The 19251-nt window shown below is 45.2% G+C and overlaps 1 protein-coding gene across 1 annotated transcript in view; it reads right to left on the minus strand.

Moving 5' to 3' along the window:
• Positions 1-19251, minus strand: part of Pitpnc1 (phosphatidylinositol transfer protein cytoplasmic 1) — a 270345-nt gene that overhangs the window by 101278 nt on the left and 149816 nt on the right. The window contains exons 3-4 of the mRNA XM_059272012.1: positions 1859-1947; positions 1116-1123 (exon numbers count right to left, since the gene is read on the minus strand). Coding sequence (XP_059127995.1) covers positions 1116-1123; positions 1859-1947 — 97 coding nt within the window. The remainder of the gene's footprint in view (positions 1-1115; positions 1124-1858; positions 1948-19251) is intronic.

Raw genomic sequence — 19251 nt, forward strand, 5'->3', positions numbered from 1 at the left:
GAGACAAGGTCTCTTGCTGAACCTCAAGCTCATCAATTCAGTCAGGCTGGACAGTCAACGAGTGTCAGGGCTCTGCCCATCTCCCCACCCCCATCCCCGCCCCAAATCCCGAGGTTAGAGATGTATGCTGCCATACCCAGCTTTTAAGCAGGGGCTGGCTCTAACTCAGGTCCTCGTGTTTTCAAGGCAAGCACTTTACTAAACAAGCCATCTCCCTAGGCCCCCAAAGTCTGCTTCGTGACGATCAGTCAATATCCAGAGAAGAGGCTGGGGAGGTCGCTCAGCAGCGCTGGAGTGCTCTTGCAGGACCCAAATTTGGTCCCTCGCCTCCATACTGGGTGGCTCACAGCTGCCTGGAACTCTAGCTCCAGGGGATCTGGCATTGTTTTTGATTGATGACTGAAGTGGGAGGGCCCAGTCCACTGTGAGCAGTGCCACCCCGGGGCAGGTGCTCCTGTGTTCTGTCAGAAAACAGACTGAGCCAAGAGGAGCCAGGAAGCAGTGTTCTCCCATGACCTCTACATCAGTTTCTGCTTCCAGGTTCCTGCCTCATTTCCCTTCTTGATGGGCTGTGATCAGGACATGCGGAAGCCAAATAAACCCTTTCTGCCCCCATGTTACATTTGGTCAGTTTTATCACAGCAACAGGAAGCCAAGTAAGGCAGTCTGTCTGTCTCTTAGGACAGGAAGGAATTCAATTAGTTCATCCAGCCACAGAGACAGAGCACTCTGGCACTAGTATGATCATTTGCATATGCATCTCCCCCATATAAAGGCCCCAACCTCCACCAAAACCATAGCGTCTTTAATACCACATTGTGAGACAGCCTTATTATATTGAACTCTCAACAATGAAACAGGCTCTATAAGAATTGCAAGCCAAAGTTAATTATGTAAAGTGACTATTAAGGCACTTAAATTACATTAATATTCTTTAAAAAATGAGAACACTTAACTTATATGTAAAATTATATAATAGTCTACATTTAAATATTTCTAATTCTGAATTATTCCTCTTTTTAAAAAATGACTACATTAATAAGACAAATATGAAGCAGATTCCAATTAATCAACAGATCAGAGGCAGAATACTTTTCAAAATTAGATGAACTTACTGTGTATTCTGATTCCAGACGTTCAGATGGCGGAGAGGGAAAAGAAAAAGAGAAGAAAATGAATGAGACCATTTCACAGAACACAAACCACTAATGGCTACCGACAAGTTATAATTATTAAAAACGAGCTAAAGAAACCCTCCAAACATCAGCTTTCTGTAAATGTTGAATGTCTCTATGTTTCCCGGTACTCCTGCGGCTGGCCAGATCAGGCTGGTTAGTCAAGATTCAATTAGCCTATAGGTTTGCGGCTAATTAAAAACCCAAGTGTTGGCATTGTAAAGGCAGAATGAAAGACTGATAATTCCAGTGGAACGTTTCACTAACCACAAAGGGAACCTTTGCAGCTGAAAAGCAGCTTCTTTCTTTCTTTTTCTTCTTCTTTTTAAAACAATTACAAAGAGTTGCCAAGACGCTGAAGACAGGATCCTGAGACCCCATGTGTATGAGCCCTGGGACACAACCATCAGAATCTGGGGCAGGGGGATTGTGCCTGACACAGTATTCAGAACAGAGGGTGTTATAAAGATGAGTTTAAAGATTCTCACATCCTCTGAGAGGAGAGAGAAACTCGAAGCAAAATAAAAACCAAGTCAAGTTGCTTGTGGACAAACTACAGGGAAACACGGAATTGAAAACCTCTAGCCAGCCCTGTGGGGACAGTCTGCCCTCACTCAGTGAAATTCCACTACTGTCCCAGCCCTGTACTTGCTGCCCGTGGCTGACCTGTCCTGAGGACTTACCTGTGATTGTATAGGGGTAATAATTCCAAGCCTTCTCGGTCACATAAAATATTTTGGGAACAACAGCTCTAGCCCAGCTAGGCAGTTTGCTGAAAAAGAAAGAGGAAGGAGGGAGATAGTCAGTCTTACTCCAACTTCCTAGACACAATGGCACACTATTAGTGAGGTTCTGAGGCTCCTCTTCTCTCCATACTCATTCCTTCCTCATCTCTGAAGTATTTACTGGAGCCGCAAATTTCCTGGACATATTTGTGTTCTCTCAAAATATATAAAGACAGAAGGCAACAGGCTGCTGGGCTCAGGGGAAGAAGGTTTTAAGGGCTGTATGTCTATACTCTCTCTCTTTTTTAAAATTTATTTTATGTGCATGAGGGTTTTGCATGCATGTATATCTGTGCATCCTATGTGTGTGGTGCCTAAAAAACCCAGAAGAGGGCATCAGATTGACTGAAACTGGAGTTATGGACAGTTCTGAGTCATCATGTGGTACTGGGAACTGAACCCGGGTCCTCTGGAAGAGCAACCAATGCTCTGGACCACTGAACCATCTCTCCAGTCCCTGAACGTAGAGCCTTTACAGAAGCTGACGATGATGTCACCTTGATCTAGGGTGAGCCCTAACTCTAGTGACTCGAGGGGGATTTGGGACTCAAGGCCACACAGAGAGGAACATGCGAATCTGGTAGCAGAAGTCAGAAGGATGAAGTCGCAGGCCAGCGAAGTGTCAAGGGTTGAGAGGCACACAGCACATTTCCCAGTAGACTGCCCAAAGGAGTCGACACTCCCAACACCTTGACTTAGGACTTGGGGCCCCACACCTGTGAGATGATAAAATGCTTTTGCTTTAGGCCACCCAGTTTGTGGCAATGTGTTGTGTGAGCCCTAAGAGAGTAAGTCCAATGACTGAGTCACTCTTCTGGGGCAAGCCCAGGTCACACAGCTGCAGGAAATAAATTCTCAAAGGCAAAGGTCTGACGGTCATTTGCAACCGCACACTAATGAGGTTTGGTTTTTCCTCCAGAGGCAAACCTACAGCATAGTGTAGGGACATAGCGTTCCTTATCTACCCTGGTGATATATAAAGACTATATAACTACCTAGTTCTTAAAATATACTCATATGACTTTTTTCAGCTCTCTCACTCCTGTGTGTGTGTGTGTGTGTGTGTGTGTGTGTGTGTGTGTGTGTGTGTGTGATGTGACTGGGTGCCTAAAGAGGGCACTGGATCCCATGGGACTGGAGTTCCCGGTGGTTATGAGCAGCCTGATGGATGCTGGGAACCAAACTCTGGTCCTCTGGAAGAGCGGCAAGCACTCTTAACTGATGAAGTGCTCTCTCTCCAGCCCCTGGCATCATGATTTCAGTTCTCTCCAGCACTAACCAGGATAGAGGATAGTTCAGTCTAGGATGCTACAGTCTAGCCTTTCTCTTTCTTTCTTTCTTCTTTCTTTCTTTCTTTCTTTCTTTCTTTCTTTCTTTCTTTCTTTCTTTCTTTCTTTCTCTTTCTTTCTCTCTTTCTTTCCTTCTTTCTTTTTCTTTCTTCCTTCCTTCCTTCCTTTCTTTTTTTGGATCAGACCCAAGGGGATGAAGACCACTCAGCTTCTTCAGCCCACATGTTAGCGAAGGCTATGAAGAAGCAGTTTGAGGGCCTGGGGAGATAGCCAGCCAGTAAAGTGTTAGATGTAAATGCATGAGGACCTGAGTCTGATGCCCAGCACCCATGTGAAACCGACAAGTGCATGCTTGAAATCCCAGCTCTGGTGGGGCAGGGACAGGCAGACCCTTGGGGCCGGCTGGCCTGCCAGTCTAGCCTAATTGGCGAGTTGCAGGCTGAGAGGCCCTGTCACAGATACCAAGGTGGAAAGCTCCTGAGGAATGACATTTGAGGTTGGCTCCCACATGCATGAGCAAACACACACACACACACACACACACACACACACACACACACACACACGCTGATATGACTAAGCAGTGAAAATATCAAGCTAACAATGCCCTATGATGGTTAATCTTCGTTGTCAACCTGCCTGAATTCAGAGTCACCTAGGAGATACATCTTTGTGTGTGCGTGTGAATATGTGTATGTGTGTGTGTGTGTGTGTGCGTGTTTCCAGAGAGGCCTAATTGAGGAGGGGAGATCCACCTTAATGTGCGTGGCACCATCCCGTAGGCTGGGTCTGGGCTGAAAGGCGAATGCCAAGCACAGCACCAGCTTTCATCTCCCTCTGCTTCCTGACGGTGGACATCATGTGGCCACGCGCTCCCCACTCCTGTGCCCTGACTTATCCACCATCATGGATTGTACCTGCAAAACTGTGAACCAGATCAAATCCTTTCCTCCTTAAACCACTTGCCAGGTATTTTTTTTTCCACAGTAACAAGAAAAGTGACTAATAGGAGCCCTGGATCTGAACCCCTTTCTCGGACATGGAATACAAATGACAACCAGAACCAGTAAACGACTGCATACCTAGAATGTCTTTTCAAAGTGTCTCTCTCGTTTTTGAGAATATCCAGGCCTAACTTTTGAAAAAGATAAATGCTTATTTTTCAATAGCTGGCTGGACCTTACTCGGAGTTCTGGGCTATTTATCAGGGTCTCAACAAGTGAGGGTTAAAAAAGAAACAACCAAAAACCTAAGCTCCCTGGAAGCTGGGTGAGTGGCAGGCAGGCTGAGAGGAGGGAGCAGGAGAAGCGTGGAGACCACTTGTCATTTCCTGAAGTCTGCTCTACCGCGGAGTTTCTCACTCCTATAAAATTGTCCCTGCAGAAGCTGCTCATTTACCTCGTATTCACACTTCTCAAAGGACGACTGCTCCCTGACAGGGGCTTTTTATAGTTTTTGCTGATGATTGAGTCCATCAGACGCTGACGCTGGAGTGCAACTGAGGTTGCTGTGGAGTAGGGAAATCCCACTGACTTGCTTGCTGTCAATCATATGAGCCAGACTTCCTCTGGGCGCCTGCCTGTTTGTGCCCAGAGCACAGTGCCAGTGGGCAGTAGAGGGACATGCGGATTCTGGTTACAGGCAAGCATATTTTGATGCCTTTTTTTTTTTTTAAAGATAGATTCTCACATATTCCAGGCTGGTCTTGAACTCACTATCTAGTCCAAGGTGACCTTGAACTTCTGATTTTCCTACCTCTACGTCTGGAGTGCTAGGATAGGGTTGCAGGTGTGTACCTCCATACCTGGTTTATGTGTGGCTGGGGATCAAACCCAGGGCTTTGTGTACGCTAGATGGACATTCAACCAATTGAACTACATCCTCAGTGCCCTCCTCATGTTTTTCATGAACAGGGTTGGAGCAAAGAACTCTTCAGCGTAGATAAAGTATGTGCATCTCCCACAGTCTCAGAGCGCACTGCCCACTGTCCTCTTGTAGGGAATGCTTCCATGTTCCCTTCATGTCTCCCCTAACCTACTGGGTGCTCCTCCCATGTAGCACCCCGGGGCAGTCCACATAACTCATCCCTTGTAGCATGATAAAACCCTCGAACCAGAACTTCCATCCTAAGCAGCCATTATCTTCTGGTAGGAAGAGAAAACCATTGGCAAGCTTCCATCCTCATCGAGACTGTGTAATTCCATGACTGCAAAGTCTAAATTTTATTATTTATTTATTTTTTTGAGACAGGGTTTCTCTGTGTAACAGTCCTGCCTGTCCTGGAACTCAATCTGTAGACCAGGCTGGCCTTGAACTCACTGAGATCCACCCGCCTCTGCCTCCCAAGTACTGGGATTAAAGGTGTGCACTACCACTGCTTGGCTTATAATTTTATTTTTTGATATTCACCCCAAAACTCATACAATCCAGGGAGCAGCACAACCAATGATTTCATTTATATATATTTAAGATCATGCACTAAAAACAAATAATCATTTAGCCAAGATACGGTTACAATTTCATGTCACCACTATCCTTAAATCTAGGGAGAAGATCCTGGTGTAAGTCATTTACCAGGTTAAAGGCAGGGAGCATTCACAACAAGCTCTGAGATAGGTTTGCCACAGTCTGGATGCTGGTTAGTGTTGTCAACTTGAGAAATCTAGAATTAACCTGGAAACCAGCCTCTGGGCATGCCTGTAGGGATTACCTTGATCACATATGACGAGACGGGAAGACTTGCCCACTGTGGGTGGCACCATTCCCTACCTGGCATCAGCTTGCATCCATCGTTTTTCTGCTCCCCATTTGTGTATTGGATGTGGCCAGATGCTTCAAGTCCCCGCTGCCTTGACTCACCCACCATGATGGACTGTATTTTGGACTGTGAGCCAGAGTAAACTCTTTCTCAAATTGCTTCTGTCAGAGCATTTTACCATGGTGATATGAAGAAAAACGAAGACAGATAACAAGTGTCCCCCAAAGGCCAGAAGGTGTAGTCCTACGGGTGATGCTATTAGAAAAAGGCGGATCTTTTGGAAAAGGGGTTTGGTGAGAGGAACTTAGGTCATTAGGGGCAAGCCATTGGGGCAGGGGAGCGTGGAACCCCAGATCTCTCTTCCTCTTTTAGTTCCTGGACACGAAGTGATTTTCTTCTGACATATGCCGTCTCCACCCTGTTGACACTTGGCACCTCCACGGATGATTGGCGTACCCAGCTGTGTTCCAGAACCTGTAACACTGTGTGCCACCATAAACCTTTTCTCTACAAGTTCTTTACCTCGGGTATTTGATAGTGGTAATGGAGAGTCAACTAATACCATGCTATTTAAGTACTGTTAAGGCCACTAACAGACCCTCTTTCAGCCTCCAGCTTCCCCAGAACACACCACAATTTGAATCATTTTGGTCTGAGAAAGGGAAATTTATTTTTCCCTGCAGCAATGATTTAGCAGGACCTGAAAAGGGAAATGGAATTAACTTAGTCCCTGCCACTGTTGTCACTGAAATGATGTACACTGTCACACAGCCTACAATTCTAAAAGAAAGCCTATCACTCAAAGTCACTACCAGATGTGAAATAAGGGGCTCATTTCTAGAAAGGCACAGTGTCTGAATCAAGTCCTTGGTCCACATAAGGGTCCATCTGAACAGCCCAGAGTCCTAGCCCTTGAATGTGAAAATGTGCTGGTGTGGGTGATTCACAATCCTCAGATATGCATGCTCCCCTCAGACTTTAACACCCACCTCCCAATGCACATGCGTGTGTGGAAGCCAGAGAACACCTGGGTTTCCCTTCCTTTGGGACTGTCCACCTTTCTTTTGAGACAGAGTCTTCTTTGAACCTTTTAGGTTTTCTATTATGGCTGACCAGCAAGCTCCAGGAATCTACTTCCTCTCACCTTCCCAACAGTGGAGAGTTATGGATGGTTGCAAACTACCATGTGTGTGCTGGGAACTGAACCCAGGTTTTCTGCAAGAGCAATCTGTGCTCTTAACCACTGAGCCATCTCTCCAATAACCTTTTTTTAAAAAAAAATATTTATTTTTAAATATGGGTTCTGGGGATCAAACTTAGGTCCTCGAGTACTTGACCAACTAACTGAGCTCTCTCTCCAGCCCCTAAGATGCCTGATTTCTTACTCTTATTCATACACTAATGACATAGCCAGGTAGCCATCTTGTCCTGGCTTACCCAGGGCCATTTTGTTTAGCACTGAAATTTTCACATGTCAAGATTAATTCTTCAGTCCTGGGCAAACTGCAAGACTTGGCACCCTTATCTCCCCCAGTCACCATGGTACCTAAGTCACAGCTGCCCTGATCGTTAGAACCAGCCTCAGGTGAAGGGTGTTTACTGTCCCTCCATGAGAAGCTTCTGGTGATTTCCAATCCTGATTATCTGAAAGTCACACTAAAGTGCACACTCACTCAGGAGTTTTCCAGGCCACACTGAACATCATTGGGGCAAAATGTGGTTTAAATGGAATCTCATTTTATTTTCTCAACCAGGGTCAGAAAACAGACAGTCTTAACTAGAAATCTTGGACTTGAACATTTCACAGGAGAAAGTTCTGGGGAGAAACTATTTTCAGCCTCACACATGCATCCTGTCACTTTCAACACCATGGCTATGCAGAAACCACGAGAGGAGTTGATTTTAAACGGGACCCTGACCTATTTCCTCTTTGTGTTGAGACTTAGCTCCTGACAACTATTAGTGGATAACTGGCAGCTTCTGTCCACTTGGACACACAATGACAGCCAGGTCTCTCTGTTTCTTCTCCAGGCTCACCCATTCCCGCCCTCTCCTGTTCACCGCCACGTACACCAGGCTAGTTGGCCCCAAAGCATCTGTGGATTCTGTCTCCACCTCCTATCTTGCCAGAATAGGGCTAGGATTGCAGACAAGCCTGCTACTGTGTCTGGTTTTCACATGTGTCCAGGGGATCTGAACTCATGTCCTCACTCCAGCAGCAAATGCTTGGCCCCATGCGCCACCTTCCCGGCCCTCTTTTGTGCTCCTGCTGGGCAGGGTATTTGGCAGCCCAGGCAGGCAGGGTTTGCAGCGCAGAGCTCTATCCCTTGTGCGAGGCAGGGCTGCCTTGACTTCACAAGCAGAAACTGGGCAGGACCCAGTTCCCTGAATTTGAACACAGACACCGCTCTCCCTTTAACGAGACTTTGCACCGGATGTAGGGAGAGGGGCTAGCCTGGCACAGGCTTTTGGAAGCCTCTGCTGGAACAGCGTTAGGCCATGTCATCAGATCATCAGCAGGCTAGTGGCTCCAACGAGCCAACTGCTCACATCAGTAGCATCTTGAAGGGTTAGATAAATCCAGGGTGGAAAATCTCCTGGCCCCATGCCTGCTGGGACATCAGGGGAGAAGTTGGCAGGGATGGAGGGGAAGGTGGTAAGCATCAGCAGTCCTTCTGGCATGTTCTAAAGCATTGAGATGGGGACAGAATGAAAGAGCAGGCCCTAAAAGGCAGGTAAGGAGAAAGACTCTCATATACAACAGTATTTTTCCATGGCTTTCTCTCTCTTGCTTTCTGTATATGTAAATATACATAGGTATGATGCATCTATGTATACACTCCCTATATTGATTATGTAATATAATTATTTATATATGACATATAAAGCATAGAATCTAAAATAATACTCTGATCTATTATACTTACAGTATACTCTCTGTCATTCTCTAGAATGCAAGCCCCACCAGGGCAGGGACCTTTCTTTTGTTCATGGCTGCAACCCCAGTATCGAGAATGGTACTAATTACCATATGTGTGTGTATATGCATGTGTGTGTGTGTGTATATGCATGTGTGTGTTTGCAGTGCTGGAGCTGAACCCAGGATCTTGGCATGAAATTTAAGTAGCTTTACCACTGAGCTCATCTCCAGGTCCCAAACTATTAATTTACTTATTGTGAGCATGGTATATATGCACATGTGTGTACAAGTGTGTACGGACCTATGTGGAAGTCAGAGGAGGGTGCTGGGTGTCCTGCTGTATCACTCTCTACCGTATTCCTTGAGACAGCGTCTCTCACTGAACTTTCAGCTTGGCTGTGGCCAGCGAGTCCCAGCAATGACCCTGCTTCAATGCCAACGCCACTGGAGTTACACGGTGCACAGCCATATCTGAGTTTGAAAATGGGTGCTGGAACCTAAACTCAGCTCCTATAACAAACACTGTTACTCGTAGAATGTCTCTTCAGGCCCCCAAATTATTCTTTAATGAATGAGGATCTTCTCTGTATACCTAGAAGTCAATAATGACCACGAAGATTCTCTGAAAATGCATGGGGATAGGCAATTAGGCCTTGACCTATGAGCGGAACACTTTCTCTATCACCTGTTACCGGGACAGTGGGCTCTCACAAAGCCACATGAACCTTGGGCACACAGCTGCCCCCGAGCATGATCCGGGAGATGGCCATTAGTTTGCTCAGCAGATCTGGAAGAGGCTGGAGCACAGGAAGGGGAAATGGGAAAGAGAGACCTGAGCCATCGCAGCGAGAGTTACTGCTAAGTGAAGGGACCAGATGGTGACCCTGCACTCTGGATGACAAAGGACTTCTAGAAGCCCTCTCCTCCAAAAGCCACTGGAGGCTGGGGGAGAACGCGGGGGACAGTAGGGGCCACGTGGCAGGAAGAACATGGCTGTCTTCATGCACATCGCATCAAGCAGGCAATGGGATCTCCACTGGAAGCTGGTGAGCCTCCTGACTGACAGATGCCAGCATGGCCTAATTAATCCCACAGCCATGATGGTGGAGAACACGACACGTCATAATTGAAAAACAGGCCTAAAAATAGAGGCTTCTTTTCCTCCAGTGCCAATCCGTTCCTCAGCTCCCTTCTTTCTACTCCTGGGCTGCTGTGGGAAGATCCGCTGAAGGAAGTCAAAGGAAAAGCTGGGTCAAAGGACATGCTAGGGAAACACCTCATAGCTGTGACAAACACCTGTAGTTGGCGCACACCTTTAATCCCAGCACTTGGGAGGCAGAGGCAGGCGGATCTCAGTAAGTTTGAGGCCAGCCTCATCTACAGAGTTCCAGGACATCCAGGGATACACAGAGAGACCCTGTCTCGAGGGGGAAAAAAATCAAACTTAAGGGAGCGAGAGCTTAATTTGGCTCACAGCTCAAGTGTCCATTACAGTGGAGAAGTCTTGGTGGCAGGAACCCGAGGTTGCTGGACACATGGCCTCCGCAGTTAGCAAGAAGAGGGCGACCAAGGCTGTGTCCATTCACCTTCTCCTCTTCATGAAGCCCGGGACCGCAGCCCACATGCAGGGCTTGTCTTCCCAAGTCAATTAACCTCATCCAAATCCTTTATAAGGATGCTCAGAGGTCAACCTAGTCCGGACAATCACCCACAGGTGACCCTAGAGTCCCCTAAGGTGACAGTCACTATTAAGCATCACACTCTCTTCCTCTGCTACCAGGTGACAATTTGATTTATAATCACTATTCCAGAGCCTGATTAATATTCTGCCTCCTTTCTCTGGATACCAGTTGCAAGTAGGAATTCTGAAGATGAGCCAAGAAATGTCTCCTACTTGGTTAAATGAACCGGGTCTAAGGCCCACGGGGATCCAGTAAGTGTACTGCTGTGACAGCGCTCATGTGATGGACTGATGCGTGGTACCTAACATACCTAGCACACCAAATGCACCAGGTGCCACCAAAATGTAAGGCCCACCCAAGGTGGTACCTGCCTAAGGGAAGGGGCTGGAGCATGGAAGGATCTCACAGTCCCTGGGGAGTGAGAGGGGACTACTACAAGATAAATGGCACTTTACATCATGCCCGATTCAAAAATTGGCAAAGGCCTCAACTAGAAAGATGCTCTTCCAAAGAGTGTGTAAAGAGACGGCTGACATTGTGGTTATTCGAGACGTGCACACCAAAACCACAAGAAGAGACGAAGACTAGGGAAATGGTTCAGTGGGCAGGAGCACTTGCTACAGAAGCACGAGGACCTGGGTTCAAATCCCCTGAACCCTTGTTAAAAGCTGAGCATGGTTGCATAACCCTATGCAGGGGGATGGGGGGGGGGCACAGACAGCCCAGTTATAGGTTCAGTGAGAGACCCTGTCTAAAGGGAATAAGGTGAAGAGTGATAGAACAGGATGACTGATAACACACACACACACACACACACACACACACACACACACACACAGATTTAAAAATTAAAATTATTTTTAAAATAACATAAAATGTTTTTTAAAATTCACAAGAAAGTACCCACTGGAATGGCTGTGCCCCAAAAGACAGACAGCAAGTGTGGCCAAACAGTTGTGTGGAGAAAGTGGCATCCTCATGGGTCACTGCTTAGAACATAAAATGGCTCAGCTATGTTGGAAAACAGTCACTTTGGAAACTTCTCTACCTACATGCTGGTTGTCCGGGTTAGATCTAGAGACTCGATAGCATGCTTATGTTGGGGATTTTTAGTCAGTGTACAAATTAACAAGTTTCATTACGACATTTTCATACTCACATATATCATTGGTCCTTGCTCATTTTCACCTACCCATCAACCTCTCCAATCCTCCCTCCCCTGATTGGTTTCCTTTATCCTCCCCAAATAGTCTCTCTCTCTCTCCCCCCCTCTCCCTCTCCCCCTCCTTCCCCCCCCCCTCTCTCTCTCTCTTCTCCCTCCCTCTCCCCCTCCCTCCCTCTCTCTCTCTCTCTCTCCCCCTCCCTCCCTCCCTCCCTCCCTCCCTCCCTCCCTCCCTCCCTCTCTCTCTCTCACACACACACACACACACACACACACACACACACACACACACACATCCTTAAACAGAGATTCCCAGGAGCAAAAACATATCATCTTTCTTCCCTTGCTGCCCTGTTTTACCCACCCACCTTTTAGACTTCTTCCTACCCTTCAATGGCCCCTTCTACTTCATGTCATTAAGAAACGACTCTGTGTCTATCCTGCTGACTAATCTACAGTCTGCACATGGAAGAAGGGACAGAGAGATGGAACAGTTGGAGGTCACCCATAGCAACTGTGGTAGTGATGGCCGGAGGCAGCAGGGGTAGCGTAGGCAGCAGAGGAAACGCTTGGGTTCTGCCTAAAAACCACTGTCATCCTGGGTTTGTGACCCTCCCTGGAGCTGCCTTGATGCCTGCCCTTTCATATGGCTCCAGAAAATTCTGTGGGTCCCTGACGTCCTTCCTCCAGGTGTTCTTTCTGCCTACAACAGACTTCACTTCTGTTGCTGGTAGCTATAAACCTTCACTGAGAGCCTCAAATTGCCTTTTTGACTAGTCTTCCACTTATCCCCATAGATACCTTGCATACGATCCAAAGTGCACTGCTCTCTGAGAGATGAATGTCTGAGATTCGCTTGGTAATAATAATTATGGCCTAATCTATCTCCCTTTTGAGCAATTTTCTTCCTTCCTACATTAGTAGAAGAGTGGGCCCTGGTTACACAGGTTTTGAATATATCAAGAACTGCTCATGGTTGTACTAGGCAAGAAATCAGTTTCCAAAACCCTTCTAGACTCTTGCAAGGGAGCTTCCATTCCCTCTGCCAGTTGGTTAATTACACAGGACACTCCATGTAATGAGGGAAACTACTACATGCGCACTAAGGACACTGTAACTACTGACAACCTGCCTTTCGAGACCAACTCTCTCAAGACACCCACAAGAAATCAAACAGACTCACAAACGCTTGATCCTACCAGCCTTGGACTCTCCCTTGATCAGAAGACAAGGCCTAGGCCTTCACCCCTCTAAGGGATTCCTTCCAAGGCAGCAGACTTGCTTGTATGTGTTAAGATTCCAACACATAGATTAATGATTTACACTACACATGGGAGTCTAACATCCCATGTGACATGACAATCATGTGACTTCCACATGCAGGTCATGGGTCAACCTGGACTAGCTCTACGCTGTCTGCTACTGCAAAGCAATGGGTCTGATATTCTTTTGTGATTATGGGAATCCATCTTACTACCTCATGCTTCTGTCATACACGAATTTCTTTTGAGACAGGGGCTCACTAAATAGCCCACACTAGACTTTCAATTATTCTCTGCCAGCCTCTTGAGTGCTGAGATTACAAGAGCATACCACTATGCAAAGCTGTTCACATATCAGTTTTCCTTTCTCTTTTGTGACGTCATGCCTGTTGCTAAGATATGGGCTTAAAAATCAATTAATTAAAATAAACCTCTAAGAACAAAAAGTTATGGGAGTAAAAAGTCTTTTAGGTTATAAAAGGACAGACTTAGTTTCAACTCATACAAAGGAAGCTAACTGAGCTCACCTCTGGAAAGGAAACTGATTAGATATTGCCTCTTTGGTTACTCACGTGTGCAGAGGGAAAGTCAAGTCCATGTCTAAGACATATTTTGAGTCTAAAAAAAAGGGACGTACCAGAGTCTGGAGAGATGGCTCAGTGATTAAGAGCACTGACTGCTCTTCCAGAGGATCAGGGTTCAAGTCCCAGCACCCACATGGCAGCTCACAGCTGTAACTCCAGTTCTACAGGACCCGACACCCCCTCCCCACAGACATATATACAGGCAAAACACCAGTGCACATAAAATAAAAATAAATAAATAATATGATATGATATGATATGATATGATATGATATGATATGATATGATATAATATAATATAATATAATATAATATAATATAATATAATATAGTACATACTGAAGTATATCCTAGGGTGTCCAACTGAACCCACCATGTGATGGGTTCCCCCACCAGTTTAAGTAACTGATTCACAGGCTCTCGACTGCATGATCCCATAGTTAGTGTGCCAGGAAATTTCTCCTACTAATTGAGCATAATTTTTTCCTGCCATCTCCACTTACTGGTGTTGGGCATGTAGGGTTTCAAGCACATGAAGAGCTCATTCTTGTCCATCAGCACTGGGACACACCCCTAGTCTAGCCTTTCCACCATTTCATTCAATCTTCACATCACTGGGGTTTCTAGTTCTTTCAATAGCCTTTGTAACACACCGTGTGTCTACCTCCATTTCAGCAGCCTTTGTAACACACAGTGTGTCTATCTCCATTTCAGCAGCCTTTAAAACACACAGTGTGTCTACCTCCATTTCAGCAGCCTTTGTAACACACCGCGTGTCTACCTCCATTTTTAAATGCACCATTGAGGAACAGACCGAAGTAAGTGAGGTATGTTCTGGCTGGTGGAAAATTAAGCAAGGTTGGCAGATACATGTTGTAGACCGTCATACTTTACTCTTATGGACACCGCCCAATGGCAATGTCTACAACTCTATGTCTATTGTATACATGCATACAGGCAGTCATTATTTTATGTGTATATACATACGTATAATTGCTTATATTGAATTAGCAGCCCAAATCACTATTTTATTTTCAAATACACCATTAAAAAGCTACACTCCTTTCTCCCATTCTTTTTGTTTATTTATTGTGTGAATGTGTACACATGTGTGTGGGAGTACACACTGTCATGAATGGGAAGGTCATCGTTTGGGAATCAGTTCTCACGTTCTGTTGTAGGAAGGCAGGACCTCTCACATTTTGCTGCTGCATTATGAACTCCAAGCTGGCTGGCCTGTGAGATTCCAGGTGATTCTCCTTTCTCTGCCTCCTGCTCACTGGAGCTGTGCTGGGATTACAGATGCACACCATGGAATCTAGCATTTTCATTTCTTCTCTGTATTAAGTACCACACGCTAATGGACTACGTCACTGGAGCACTTCTTTTTTTTAAAGCTGGTTACAGGGATTGAACTTGGGTCATTGGGCTTGCATTGCTGATGCCTTTACTTACTGAGCCACCTCCCTGGTCCTTCACCCCATTCTCATGTTAGTGGTAATTGGGCATCCAAAGATACAACCGTTACATGTCCCTGTTTAATTTAATCTTGGAAGACGATCCTTCATTCCAAATGATAAGTTTTTCTAATTGAAGTTTCTCACTGAGAATTTTAGACTCATAATCCTTCCTAGCTGTGGATTTCTCAAAATAATGATAAGGATACCATCTAGACACTTAGCCAGACGTTTTTATTTTTGCTGTTCTTTTTCCTATGGCTTGCCTATTGCACTTTATGAGATTTGTCAGAGTAAATCTGTTTCATTAAGCTAAACCACAGTGGAAATATTCCATCATGCGACTATGACACAAGGTATTTCCAGTGAAGATACCTGTGTTGTTTTAGGTTTTTTTTTTCCATTGCAGTCGGTGTTAGAATGGATCTCATGATGCCTGTCTCTTGGGCACAATGCAGTAGTCATTCTGTGAGGGTTCCACCCTGAGATAGAATTGGTAAATGGAAGGCATACATATTTTCAACTTCCCCTATTACTGCCAATGGCTCTGTAAAGAGGTGACATCAGTTTACAGCTCCCTCCAGCATTAGAAGGGAGTTGTTTTCTCACATCCTTGTTAATCTCTAGACTCATCAGACTTTAATTTTTATCACTCTGATGTGTGTGAAAAGAGATGTTCTTGTTTTAATCTGTTTTATTGCCTCCCTATGAGGTGAGTGGTTTTTAATGTATATACTGCTCCCACTTCCACTTCTCTGAGGCGCATTTCCAACCCCTTTCTCAACTTTCAAATGGGCTGAAGAGATGGCTCAGAGGTCAAGAACACATAGTCCACTTGCAGAGGACCCAAGTCCATTTCCCAGCCTAAAGCAGTTCACAACCACTTTTAACTCCAGCACTGGGAATCTGAATCCGATGCCCTCTTCTGGACTCCATGGGAACTGCACTCATATGCACATACACACAGGAAAACACATGTACGTGTACACACACACACACACACACACACACACACACACACAAATGAAATAAATCTTTTAAAATTTTCCTTTGAAAGAGCTTCTATTTATTTAAGTACCAGAATCTGCTATATAAAAACATTATCATCTGTCCATGCCTTTATGTCTTATTAGGCCTATCCTACTCCGCTAATAATAAAAGATGTTTATCTATTTTTGTCACCATTTTTTCCACATTTGGGGATTTCATTGAGCTATAATTTATTTTTGCATGTATGCTGTGAACTAGAGGTTTGGTTGTGTTGCTGATTGAGAATCCAATCAGTGTAATATCATACATTGAGTAGTAGATGCAGCCCAGGCATGGTGGCACACACATTTAATCCCAGCACTCAGGAGGCAGAGGCAGTCAGATCTCTGTGAGTTTGAGGCCACTCTGGCCTGCAGAGTGAGTTCCAGGACAGCTAGGGTTGTTACACAGAGCAGTAGATCCTCAGTGATGTCTCATGACAGGCTGTTTAAAACCAAGCATTTGGGGCTAGGGAAATGACTTGTTCTACAAGCACTATGATCTACAAGAGCTATGTAGAATTTCTGATCCTCCTGCTGTCACCCAAAAGTGCTGGGATCATTGGTGTATACCACCCATGCCTGGTTTGAATTTGCAAAGCCTACAGATTTACAACTAAGTGATTTGTAACCAAACAACTCTGTTTCTTTTTCTATTATGAATGGATTTTGTTTTTCAAAATTAAGTTCTTGCAGGTATTCTGCCAATTTATGACCTACATGTATAAAGTATGATAAGTATGATGATGCTGTTGATTCTTACATAGTAATTTACAGTCACCTTATTGATTTCTTTTTTTTTTTTTTTTTGGTTTTTCGAGACAGGGTTTCTCTGTGTAGCTTTGCGCCTTTCCTGGAACTCACTTGGTAGCCCAGGCTGGCCTCGAACTCACAGAGATCCGCCTGGCTCTGCCTCCCGAGTGCTGGGATTAAAGGCGTGCGCCACCACCGCCCGGCACCTTATTGATTTCTTATGTTGATCTTAATAACTATGTGCAATGTCTTTAATTCCCATTAGTTGATTGTTTACAACTGATAATTTAGTTTCTTTTCTTTCTATTTGTGTGCGTGCGTGCGTGCGTGTGTGTGTGTGTGTGTGCGCGTGCGCATGTTGTGCCTGCCAGGTACCCTAGTTTCCTCTCTGTTGCTGTAATAAAATACCCTGACAAAAGCAGCTTGAGGGAAGAAGGGTTATTTCAGCTCACATCTCCAGGTAACAGTCCATCATCATGGGAGACACCAAGTTGGCAGGAACTTGAAATAGCTAGGCATGGCCACAGTCAAGAGTAGAGAGAATGAACAATGCAAGCTTGCACTCAGCTCTGTATCTCCACTCTTCCAACGTCCAGGGTCCCCTGCCTAGGGAATGGTACTTCCCAGAGTGAGCTGGGTCTTCCACATCAATCAACACAGTCAAGACAGTTCCCCACAGACACACTCCCAGGCCAGCCCAACTTAGACAACCCCTCATTTGAGACTACCTTCCCAGGGGATTCCTGACCATGTCAAGTTGACAAAATGAACCGTGGCACTAGGCAAGTACACTACCATGGAGATCATCCCCAGCCCTCCTTTCCAGTTCTATCACACTCACTAACTAGTACCTTTCCCACGGTGGCGGCAAGAATCCTTACACTGTTCTCAGCTTTACTGCAGAGAAGTACACAGGAAGATTTATTTAATGTTAATAGAATGGATCTCAGGAATAAATCTGGTTGATGGTTTATTATTATTTCCTGAGAGGTTTGACTTGCATATGTATTGTATAGAACTTTTATGTTTATGCCCATGAGACTAATGTGTATAAATATTTTTATTTGTAATTCTGGGGACAGAACCCAGGACCTTGCATGTGCTAGGCAAATGCTCATCACTAAGGTGCTCCTCTTGTACTATTACTGTTCAGTGCTGTCATTGTTCACTCCTGTTACCAGCACGTAGAAGGCAGGCAGCAATCATCCTCTCCCAGTAGTCTCTCTCCGCTCCCCCTCTCTCCTTGTTTGTTTCTGCTCCTGGAGATCACTCTATTATAACACCACAAACAAAGCACTGACCAGGAAATCATCCGTGTAACTGGTCCTCTCTCATAACAGTATGGCCTTGGCATCAACCAACTAGGAAAACATGATTCGGGAACGCCCCTTCCCCTTTCTCAAAAGCAGATCCTGGCCCTCTTGAACAGAAAAGAGAGGCCTTGAACATCTGTCCCATCTTATTATAGATGACAACCTGATACCTTGTTGAGTAGAACTAGGTCATACAGTACCATCCCTAGCAGCAACGGTGACTGGACATTTCAGCTTATTTGCCATCAAAATTAGACTTCATTATACCTACCCCTGTGAACTGATCACATGTTCCCTTAGATAGTCAATACTTTACCATTGCTCTGGAGGTTACTTTTACATTTTGAATATTTATACTTGCCTTAAAAAAAGAAAAGGAGGCTGGGTGTGGCAGCCTTTATGTCTTTATGTCTTTAATCTCAGCACTCGGGAGGCAGAGGCAGGTGGATCTGTGAGTTTCAAGCCAGCCAAGTCTACATAGTAAGACCCTGTCTCAAAAAATAATGAGCCAGGCAGTGTTGGTTCATGCCTTTAATCCCAGCACTCAGGAGGCAGAGGCAGGTGGATCTCTGTGAGTTCAAGGCCAGCCTGGTCTACAGACTTAGTTCTAGGACAGCCAGGGCTACACAGAGAAAACTTGTCTCAAAAAACAAACAACAACAACAAAAAACTGAGCAAAAACAATCAACATCTCTCTTCCATCCCTAAATCGCATGAGCACCCTGGAGTATTTTCCTCATTATAATAAGGGTTCTTTAATCTTCTGTTATTGTCTATTGTTTTGATGCTACAAATATGCCACAACTAGTCATTCTTGTGCCTTTACAGCATTCCGTGAACAGTCAGCTCTGCCCACGTGTTTACCAGTGTTCTACAGGCCCTTCTCTTTTTTCTTCAGATTCAACTCTGTGGAAGTATCTCTGTTAGTTGCTCTTTCTTTTTCAAAAGACTTTAATTGTTATTTTTAAGCACGTGTGTTTCTATGTGCATGCAGGTGCAGCTGGCCGTGGAAGGAGAAGGAAGGCTGACCCCTTGGTTGTGAGCTACCTGACAGGGGTATTGGGAACTGAATTCTGATGCCCT

Source organism: Peromyscus eremicus, chromosome 8a, assembly GCF_949786415.1.
Source record: "Peromyscus eremicus chromosome 8a, PerEre_H2_v1, whole genome shotgun sequence".
Lineage (NCBI taxonomy): Eukaryota > Metazoa > Chordata > Mammalia > Rodentia > Cricetidae > Peromyscus > Peromyscus eremicus.